At 44.7% G+C, this 11,251-nt stretch overlaps 1 protein-coding gene across 1 annotated transcript in view; it reads left to right on the top strand.

The window, feature by feature from the left end:
• The first annotated feature begins 2,352 nt into the window (after positions 1-2,352).
• Positions 2,353-11,251, top strand: part of TRIT1 (tRNA isopentenyltransferase 1) — a 49,888-nt gene continuing 40,989 nt past the window's right edge. The window contains exon 1 of the mRNA XM_010354201.2: positions 2,353-2,540. Within this exon, the coding sequence (XP_010352503.1) occupies positions 2,367-2,540 (174 nt within the window). The 5' untranslated portion in view covers positions 2,353-2,366. The remainder of the gene's footprint in view (positions 2,541-11,251) is intronic.

Raw genomic sequence — 11,251 nt, 5'->3', positions numbered from 1 at the left:
ACTGAGGTTAAGAGGTAAAGTTAGACCAGAAGTGCTGGTTCACTCCTATAATCCCAGCAGTTTAGGAGGCCCAGGCAGGAGGATCACTTGAGGGAGGTGGTCACCAGCCTGGGCAAATTGCAAGACCTCATCTCTCAAAAAGAAAAAAGAAATAGTGGGCGTGCAGTCCCATCTGGGGTGGGGTGATGGGGTGCTGAGGTGGGAGGATTGTTTGAGCTCAGGAGGTCAAGACTGCAGAGAGCTGTGATTGATTGCACCACTGCACTGAAGCCTGGGCAACAGAGCAAGATCCTATCTCAAAAAAAAAAAAAAAAAAAAAAGAGGTGAAGTTAATGAAGTTCACAGAGCTGATAAATGGCAGAGCTGGGATTTGAACCCAGCTCTATATGACCCCAAAGGCCTTTCTTAAACTGGTGTGGTCTCTGGAATTCTGCTCCTGTCTGGTCCTAATTTTTTCCACCTCCATTTTAACCTCAGGGTTGCTACGACTTTAATCCTTTCTTGTTTTTTGTGACTGAGTCTTGCTCTGTCACCCAGGCTGGAGTGCAGTGGCTGATCTTGACTTACTGCGACCTCCGCCTTCCTGTTTCAAGCGATTCTCCTGCCTCCCCCATAGCTGGGATTACAGGCACACACCACCATGCCCGGCTAATTTTTGTATTTTTAGTAGAGATGGAGGTTTCACCATGTTGGCCAGGTTGGTCTTGAACTCCTGACCTTGTGATCAGCATGCCTTGGCCTTCCAAAGTGCTGGGATTACAGGCGTGATCCACCGTGCCTGGCTATTGATTTATTTATTTGAGAAGGAGTTTAGCTCTTGTTGCCCAGGCTGGAGTGCAATGATGCGATCTTGGCTCACTGCACCTTACGCCTCCCAGTTCAAGCAATTCTCCTGTTTCAGCCTCCCAAGTAGCTGGGATTACAGGTGTGCACCACCATGCCTGGCTGATTTTGTATTTTTAGTAGAGACAGGGTTTCACCATGTTGGTCAGGCTGGTCTCAAACTCCTGACCTCAGGTCATCCACCTGCGTCGGCCTCCCAAAGTGCTGGGATTACAGGCGTGAGCCACGGTTCCCAGTCAACTTTAATCCTTTCTACCAGACTTCCTTTTCCCTTTCCTATTTTGCGGAGTGTAGTTTACTTGCTTGTTTTTCTCTGTTCTCACCCCATCTGTTGCATTCTTTGGCCAAGGAGATGAAAAGGTTTGCTTTCTGTTTTTTTTTTTGTTTTGTTTTGTTTTGTTTCTTTGTTTGTTTTTTAGGACGGAATTCTGCTCTTGTTGCCCAGGTTGGAGTGCAATGGCGCGATCTCGGCTTACTGCAACCTCCGCTTCCCAGGTTCTCGTGCCTCAACCTCCCAAGTAGCTGGGATTAAAGGCATGTACCACCACGCCTGGCTAATTTTTTAATTTTTAGTAGAGACGGGGTTTCACCATGTTGGTCAGGCTGGTCTTGAACACCTAACCTCAACCTCGGCCTCCCAATATGCTTGAATTACAAGCGTGAGCCACTGTGCCGGGCCAAAGGTTTGCTTTGTGATTGAGTGTGAGGTTGTCTTATGGGATGAAAATATTAGAGCCGCTGCCCTGGCCTGAGAACTAGGCAGACCTCATTCTGGAGAATGCCACCTCTGACTGGCAAGTCATTCTCCTCTTCATTTAACAAGTATTGGATATCTCTTCAGTACCATGTACTCTGCTAGGCACTGGAGATACAGCAATGATCCAGGCAGAATTTGTCCCAATAAGTTAGACAAAAAAAGAAGAGATCTATTTATAATTGTATATTGTAATAAGCACTATGATGAAAAATAACTTGAGTGCTGTGAAAGAGTAATAGGGACGGATCTATTTAGATAGGGTTGCCATCTACCATTCAAGATGGCAGGTGGCCCGGCGCGGTGGTGCACGCCTGTAATCCCAGTACTTTGGGAGGCCGAGGCGGGTGGACTGCCTGAGCTCAGGAGTTCGAGACCACCCTGGGCAACATGGTGAAACCTCGTCTCTACTAAAATACAAAAAATTAGCCGGGCATGGTGACGGGCGCCTGTAGTCCCAGCTACTCGGGAGGCTGAGGCAGGAGAATCGCTTGAACCCAGAGGTTGCAGTGAGCCGAGATCGCGCCACTGCACTCCAGCCTGGGCGACAGAGGGAGACCCTGTCTCCAAAAAAGAACAAACAACAACAACAAAAAAGACGGCAGGTGGTTGAGGTTCTGATACCAGCTAGTTGACTGCAGTCATGTCGTCTGGGTCCTGCCGCTCCCTCCTCCCTAAGCAACCTAGCTACAAAGCCTGAGATCCGCGCAGGCGCACAGACGGTTGCTATGGGGACAGCTGCTCCAGCGCAAGCGCACACTGCCACAAGATGTCGTCCGTGGCGGCTGCACGAGCAGTTCCTGTGGGCCGTGGGCTCCGGGGCCTGCAACGGACCCTACCTCTTGTAGTGATTCTCGGGGCCACAGGCACCGGCAAATCCACGCTGGCGTTGCAGCTAGGCCAACGGCTCGGCGGTGAGATCGTCAGCGCTGACTCCATGCAGGTATGGCAGTGCGGCTGGCCCGGGCGCCTGGGAACCCCGGAGGCCGCGTGGACACCCTGTGGCAAAGGTCTTAAAGGGTGAACCCCGAGGCTTGTAGGGGCGGAGGGAGTAGGTAAAGGGAGCCCATACTTACTAAGCTCCCGCCGCATGCCAGACACAATGCCAGAGGTTTTCCTTATCATCGTCTCATTAACTGCTCAAGGCGTTACTGTTTGGTAGATACTGTGATCTCGTTTTATGGAGAAGGGAATAGGGGCTTAGGGAGGTGAAACGACTTTTTCCATGTCACATAGCGAGTAAGTAGAGGACATGGTATTTGAGCCTACAAGGTCGACATATAGGTATCCAGTAAATATTTTTTGAATAAAAATGATTCCAGAGCTTTTGTTACAACTCTAACTCTAACCCTAACCTAGCGAGATCAGGATATATTGGATACCACCTATGGTGTCTGCTGCGGAAGTGGAATAGGGTTGACAGTCAGGAGACCTGGATGCTAGTCCTGAATCTGCCATTGGCCATGTGACTTCGGATCAACAATGTCGTTTATATGGACGTTACTTTATGTAACTGTGAAGTGAGGAAAATGTCACCTACCGCACAAGGTTATAGTGCTTGATAAATGGGATCATGAGCGTTAGAACGAAGAACAGAGTCCCTGTCCGGAATAAGGTCAGACTCGTGGTAAATGGTTTTTTAAGCGGAGGTTTTAAATCATGCTGGCTGATTTAAAGTTGAAGGGGCTTTGTCCTCTTTGAACTGGGAGGCCCAGAAGGGGTGTACATCACATCTGGGAGCATTTTGCTCCATTAAGAGTGGGTAGTGGGTGACATTTTGGGTAAATCTCTGATGGAGGAACTACAGCAGCTGTTTGTTGAAGAGAATTTACAGTTACGAGTCTTCACAGAGTAAACGAGATGTTGAGCCTGAAATAACCTGGCACTGAACATAGCATCTGATGAGTACTCAGCAAAGAAGGGCAGTTCCTTTCCCCAATTCACCCAGAAGCCTATGGGCATAGTTTCTGGTTTCATCAGTTTATTTGGCATGACAAGACCATCAGCACACATGAAACGATTGGATAATTCAACAAATAGTTTGTTTGCAGTCCACTTTGTGCCAGCTTCAGAAGACAATTTACCTCAAATCCCAGCTGTCTTTTCCAGGATATGCAACTATAGCCTAACCTCTTCATGCCTTTGTTTCTTCTTCTGTAAAGTAGGAAGAATAATATCAATAACATAACATTATTGTGATGATTAAATGAGATAAAGTATGTGCAGTACTTAATACAATATATGGCACGTAATAAGAGCTAAAAATACAGTAGTTGCTATTTTCTGCAAGGCCCTACTGAAGAGATAAAATCATAATTTCTGCCCTTGAGTTTTAGTCCAGCTGAACATAAAACAAGGCAGAACTAATAAATGTTTGGACAAATATTTTAATGGATTTGCAAGATGTTGGGAGGAGAGAGACTACAAATGCTAGATTTTATGACAAGTATTATAGAATTACTGAGACAGGAGAAATCATTGAAGGCTGGCTTAGTACGGAAAGCTCTCTGAAAAAGGGCTTGAAAAATAGGTCAAGTTGAGATAGGTAAGAAAGAAGAAAAGACTTATTAAAGGAAAACATGAAGCTGGTCCAAAGGTATTGAGTTGTCTCAGTTGATTGTTCACAGTCAGTTACAGATGGAACTCCTTTTTCTACTCTTTGGCCCCTTCTCACTGCTGTACATGACTAGTCTTAAACAAAAAAGGGAACGTGAATGAGGATGAAGATTTAGAAGGTGAAATGGCCATAGCGTATAGGAAGGATAGTAAAAGGATTCTACACATTCAATTGTATCTACACATTCAATTGTAGATATGGAATGTGAGATGAGTAACATGATGAAGGTAGTGTGTAAGGAACATTCATTTGTGAGCAGTATATATGATACTTGGATAAAAAATATCCAAGAATGGTATAATAATAGATCTTTGGTCTGATACTTCAGAGACTTAAGTAATAAGAGTTTCAGTAAGATGGAGTTGCACTGATGACATCTAAGGTCCATGCCAATATTTATGTTCTATAATTTCTTTGTTTTTTTTTTTTTTCTGGAGACAGAGTTTCGCTCTTGTCCCCCAGGCTGGAGTGCAGTGGTGTGATCTTGGCTCAATGCAAACTCTGCCTCCTGGGTTCAAGGATTCTCCTGCCTCAGCCTCCCAAGTAGGGATTACAGACACCCATCCAACACCCAGCTAAGTTTTGTATTTTTTATTTTTTTTTAATTTTGAGATGGTGTCTCGCTCTGTCGCCCAGGCTGGAGTGCAGTGGCGCCATCTCGGCTCACTGCAAGCTCCGCCTCCCAGGTTCACGCCATTTTCCTGCCTCAGCCTCCCAAGTAGCTGGGACTACAGGCGTCCACCGCCACACCCAGCTAATTTTTTGTATTTTTAGTAGAGACGGGGTTTCACCGTGTTAGCCAGGATGGTCTCGATCTCCTGACCTCGTGATCCACCCACCTTGGCCTCCCAAAGTGCTGGGATTACAGGCGTGAGCCACCGCGCCCAGCCAGTTTTGTATTTTTAGTAGAGATGGAGTTTTGCCGTGTTGGCCAGACTGGTCTCGAACTCCTGATCTCAGGTGATCCACCCTCCCCACCCTCCCAAAGTGCTAGGATTACAGGCGTGAGGTATTGCACCCAGCCTTACATCTATTTTTAAGTAGGTTACTGGGTTCTGTCAGTGAGGGTTGGATATTATGTCTCGTTACTCATAGCTGTGTACCATAGAAATGTTTCTTTCTTTTTTCTTTTCTTTTTTTTTCAAGATGGGAGTTTTGCTCTGTCACCCAGGCTGGAGTGCAGTGGCATGATCTCTGCTCACTGCAACCTCCACCTCCCAGGTTCAAGTAATTCTCCTGGCTCAGCCCCCTGAGTAGCTGGGATTACAGATGTCCACCACCACGCTCGGCTAATTTTTGTATTCTTAGTGGAGATAGGGTTCCACCATGTTACTCACTGTGGTCTCAAACTCTTGACCTCGTGATCCGCCCACCTTGGCCTCCCAAAGTGCTGGGATTACAGGTGTGAGCTACCGCACAAGGCCCAATTTGTGTTTTTAACCAGTGAGAGGAGATGCTGCTTTTCAGTGACTTTAGGTTGACTCAAAAGTATTTGGTAAACATGTAAACAAAATGATATTGTAGATGTTGAATCACCGGCTACTTGAAATAACATTTTCAATTTCAAGTAACTCCACAGGCAAAGCAATAATAAATATCAGCAACTCAAATTTGCATAGCACTGTTTACCAAATGTTTAGTTTGTTCTTTTTCTTCTTCCTTTTTTTTTTTTATTGATTTGAGGTCTTGCTCCATTGCCCTGGCTGGAATGCAGTAGTGTGATCATAGCTCACTGCTCTAACTTTGTTTTTGTTGTGTGTGTGTGTTTTTTTTTTTTTTTTTTTGAGATGGAGTATTGCTCTGTCACCAGGCTGGAGTACAGTGGCACTATCTCAGCTCACTGCAACCTCCACCTCCTGGATTCCAGTGATTCTCCTGCCTCAGCCTCCCAAGTAGCTGGGAGTACAGGCACATGCCACCAGGCCCAGCTAATTTTTATATTTTTAGTAGAGATGGGGTTTTGCCATGTTGGCCACGATGGTCTCGATTTCTTGACCTAGTGATCTGCCCACCTCAGCCTCCCAAAGTGCTGGGATTACAGGCATGAGCCACCACGCCCAGACTTTTTTTTTTTTTTTTTTTTTTTTTGAGATGGAGTTTCGCTATTGTGGCCCAGGCTGGAGTGCAATGGCACCATCTTGGCTACTGCAACCTCCGCTTCCCAGGTTAAGCGATTCTCCTGCCTCAGCCTCCCTAGTAGCTGGGGCTACAGGCATGTACCACTGCGCCTGGCTAATTTTGTATTTTAGTAGAGATGGGGTTTCACTGTATTGGCCAGGCTGGTCTGGAATCCTGACCTCAGGTGATCCGCTTGCCTTGGCCTTCCAAAGTGCTGGGATTACAGGTGTGAGACACCGTGCCTGGCACTGCTATAACTTTGAACTCCTGAGTTCAAGCAGTCCTCCTGTCTCAAGTAGCTGGGACTATAGGCATGGAACACTGTGCTGGTGAGAGAATTTTTTTTAAATCCTCACAATAGCCTCATAAAATGGATATTATCACTTCACAGTTAAGGAAATAGGCCTAAGGTCTTAGAATAAGTAGCAGACCTGGAGTCTGAACATAGGTTTCTGCTTTCCTTGTCCAGAGGCATATCTACTACACAAAGCCATTTCCTTTAAGATGAGCAGGAGCTGTGGGGTTCAATCAGTAGGGAGTTTTTTGTTTGTTTGTTTGTTTGTTTTGAGATGGAGTCTCACTCTGTCACCCAGGCTCACGATCTTGGCTCACTGCAACCTCTGCCTCCCGTGTTCAAGCAATTCTCCTGCCTCAGCCTCCCGAGTAGCTGGGACTGACTATAAGTGCGTGCTACCACGCCTGGCTAATTTTTTGTATTTTTAGTAGAGACGGGGTTTCACTGTGTTAGCCAGGATGGTCTTGATCTCTTGACCTCATGATCCGCCAGCCTCAGCCTCCCACAGTGCTGGGATTACAGGCATGAGCCACTGCGCCAGGCCGGGAGTTTTTAACTTGTATGCCATTCATCCTTCATAGGAGTGTGCAACATTTTGATTAGGATATAAGATGTATTTTAGGATTCATATTGTAAATCATAGTGTTAATTCATAGTGGTATCTGTCAAGTGGAATGTTGAGCTGACTGGAAGCCACCTGATGTACTTTGGGGATAAAATTCGCTGCAGCTAAGAGATATTAATAGAATCTAATGTCAAGTTCGTATCAAAGACAGATAGTGTTTATTGGAACAAAGGATAAACTTGGACTTGTGGAGAGCCCAGACAAAACAGTAAACTTCTTTGTTGTAACACACCAAAGGGTGACCAAATAGAAGGTGTGATCACTAGAAAGTTTTTTCACGTTTCCAAATTGGGTTTTTTAAAACCAATATTTGCATTTTAATAATTCCTTTTGGTGTGCTGCTGAAAATTTCCTATTCAGAAGTGTACCAGTAACTCAAAAACTATTGTACAACACTATCTTTTTTTTTTTTTTTTTTTTTTTTTTTTTTTTGAGACGGAGTCTGGCTCTGTCGCCCAGGCTGGAGTGCAATGGCTGGGTCTCAGCTCACTGCAAGCTCCGCCTCCCGGGTTTACGCCATTCTCCTGCCTCAGCCTCCCGAGTAGCTGGGACTACAGGCGCCCGCCACCTCGCCCGGCTAGTTTTTTGTATTTTTTTAGTAGAGATGGGGTTTCACTGTGTTAGCCAGGATGGTCTCGATCTCCTGACCTCGTGATCCGCCCGTCTCGGCCTCCCAAAGTGCTGGGATTACAGGCTTGAGCCACCGCGCCCGGCCTACAACACTATCTTAAATGTTCAATTGTCTCGTACCTTATACTGCTTTTGTCACCCCTTTGTCCTGCTTTAAACTGTAGGGTCATCCCAGGCAACACCTACCCAAGGTCAACCCTATAGCACCTACAGGGCAGTTCCTATTCAGAGAAAGTATTTGTTTTTGTAAACATTGAATAAGTGCTTTAAGCTTTGAGGTAAAACTACAACGGGGTTGTTAAAGGTATTGTGTCTATAGTGATAATTTCTTCATGTAGCCTAATATGCAGTGACTTGCTTCTGTAGCCATCTAGCATCTGAAGGTCCTGCCTGTCCTCTTGCTTCCCAGTGTTCTTTTTTTCTTTTTATTTGTTTCCTATGACACAGCCCCAGGAGGTCCTGAAAACACATGCCTTTCCATGATTCTTATGCAAGGTAGTTGTGGACTGGGAAGTCAGAATTACTTTCTGAGAGGATTACCTTCTTTGGGATTTCTCTTGGGTTTTGGTGAGGATTTCTACATGGCAATTCTGACAGAAGTGAGAAACATTTGTGCTTTATTTTCTGAGTCTTCTGAATGCTGGTTGTTTCACAAATTATAGAAATAAAAATATTATCATTCAGTAGTAAGAGTCTGAATTCAAGGAGGGACAGGTAATACAATCCCTATTTTCCAGGATGGAAAAACTGGAGGTACAGAAAGATTAAAGAGCTGTCTAGAGATCACACTGCAAGACACTGGGAATTGGATCTGGGTCTTCTAACTCAGTTTGTAGAGTCTGATATATTTCAGGAAGATGATACCGAAGGTCTTCTTTTCAGTCTGAGTCTTTTTCTTGGCTTGTAAATTCAAGGTACAATGCTGGGCCTTCAGTGACTGGATGAAACATTGTACTGAGAAAATTGAAGGCCCTTGCCAAACATGTACAATGATGGCCTGGAAATACAAACTACCAACTATATGCTAAGAGAAAAGAAACAAAGTGTTCTGTTTGGGTTTATAGAGAGGAAATGTCTCTAATGCCTCAGTTTTTCAAGTCCTGTGGAGAAGCAGTAGCCATACATAGGACACAGTTACTTTTGTGTTTGTTTAAATCTACAAGAGGAGAAGCAAATGATTTTTGGCAGTCTGACTAGTAAGCAAGCAGAATATGTGTCATCTTGTCATCTAATAGATGTGGAGCTCTTTGTTCTTTTTTTTTTTTTTTTTAAATAGAAACGAGGTCTCGCTATGTTGCCCAGGCTGGTCTTGAACTCTTGGCCCCAAGTGATCCTCCTGCATTGGCCTCCCAAAGTGCTAGGATTACAGGCATGAGCTACCCCACCTGGCCTCTGTATTCTTTTTGTCTGCTTTGAGACATACTGTAAGAGCCGTGTTTGTACCAAAAGACAGTCTGATCAAGGGATATGGGATGCTTCGGGGAGGGATGTGAAAGGAGAGATGGGATGGTGGATCACAGTGGCTTAATAAAATGTGAAATAAAAGGCTTGAAGACCTGTGTTTTTTTTGTTTGTTTTTGTTTTTTTTCTTAAGACCTGTTAACCAGGAGAAATGGGGTCTATCTGGAAGCTATTTGACACAACTGACAAAGGCAGTCTTTTTTTTTGAAATGGAGTCTTGCTCTGTCACCCAGGCTGGAGTGCAGTGGCGTGATCTCGGCTCACTGCAAGCTAAGCCTGCCAAGTTCTAGCGATTCTTCTGCCTCAGCCTCCTGAGTAGCTGGGACTACAGGCGCATGCCACCACACCTGGCTAATTTTTTTATTTTTAGTAGAGATGGGGTTCCACCATGTTAGCCATGATGGTCTCGATCTCCTGACCTCAGGTGATCTGCCATCCTCAGCCTCCCAAAGTGTTGAGATTACAGGCATAAGCCGCCACACCCAGCCAAAGGCAGTCTTTTAGAAGGACTGAGACTTACAAGAGGCTAAAAAGGAAATCTCAAAATTTTCGACTTACCATTCATATATATATACACACACATATAAATAATGAATTTCTAGGTCCCTTGGTTCACTTCCATTGTAAATGAATTTAGTTTTCCTTTGGCTACAGTATTAAGCTGTGTATTTTGTATGTATGTGGTCATGTTTTTGCACCTACAGGGAGAACTTTGGAGTCAAATCTGTGTTATATAAGGAAGGAGAAGTGACTACTGGCCAAATAGGAAACCACAGGAGAGCACAAATGAGGCTTGCAGATTCAGATTCATGAGGATGAGTGCTACCCTGATGTTTCAGTGCCTGGGCCAGGGTGTTGGAGCAGCTTCACTTCAAAAAGAAATATATATTTGAGGAGTAAAAGTTACTTGGGGCATAAAGGAATTCACATATCTGCTCCAGTATGATTTAATGGAATTGGTTTTGTTTTTTTTTTGTTTTTTTTTTTGAGACGGAGTCTCGCTCTGTCGCCCAGGCTGGAGTGCAGTGGCCGGATCTCAGCTCATTGCAAGCTCCGTCTCCTGGGTTCATGCCATTCTCTTCCCTCAGCCTCCCAAGTAGCTGGGACTACAGGCGCCCGCCACCTCGCCCGGCTGGTTTTTTGTATTTTTTTTAGTAGAGATGGGGTTTCACCATGTTAGCCAGGATGGTCTCGATCTCCTGACCTCGTGATCCGCCCGTCTCGGCCTCCCAAAGTGCTGGGATTACAGGCTCGAGCCACCGCACCCGGCCTGGTTTTGTTTTTTTGTGTAGTTTTGGATTCCTTGGAAACTTGAATCAGACCAGGACCCTGTTTGCCTCTTGATCCCTTTGGGGCTCTGCTTGTGAGTAGCAGCCTCCCTGTACCTCCCTCATTGTGGCAGTCATAGTTCAAGCCCTCACTACAGGAATGATCATCATAATTATACTACTGAAGATAATAGCAAGAATAATATACATGTCAGGCACTGTTCTAAAAGTTTGACAAATATTATCTAATATCCTCACCATAACCTTTTGATGTGGGTACTGTTACTGTCTCATCCCTACTAAAAATTACTTTCTTAAATCCTCATCTCCATGCTGTTTTATACTTTTCCCTCTAACTCTTATTTATTTATTCAGTCATCCTCCATCCCATTCTTTTCCTCTGTACCACTATGTACATTTTATCAAGCAGAGAAGTGGAAAGAATAATATTACTGACAAAAGAACAGTATGGGCAAAGTTAAGAACATGGTATGTTTTCAAGGAATGACCAGCAACTAATCTGGCATAGAAGGTACTTGAGGGACAGTGGTAGGAGGTAAAACTAAAAATATAGACCCTGGGAACAAATTTTTGAGGCCCTCAAAAGTCATGCCATGAGGTTTGAGGTTTTAAAGAGGGA

This window comes from Rhinopithecus roxellana, chromosome 12 (assembly GCF_007565055.1).
Source record: "Rhinopithecus roxellana isolate Shanxi Qingling chromosome 12, ASM756505v1, whole genome shotgun sequence".
Classification (NCBI taxonomy): domain Eukaryota; kingdom Metazoa; phylum Chordata; class Mammalia; order Primates; family Cercopithecidae; genus Rhinopithecus; species Rhinopithecus roxellana.
Note: the sequence above shows the minus strand (reverse complement) of the source record. Positions and strands in the feature narration are given on the sequence as shown.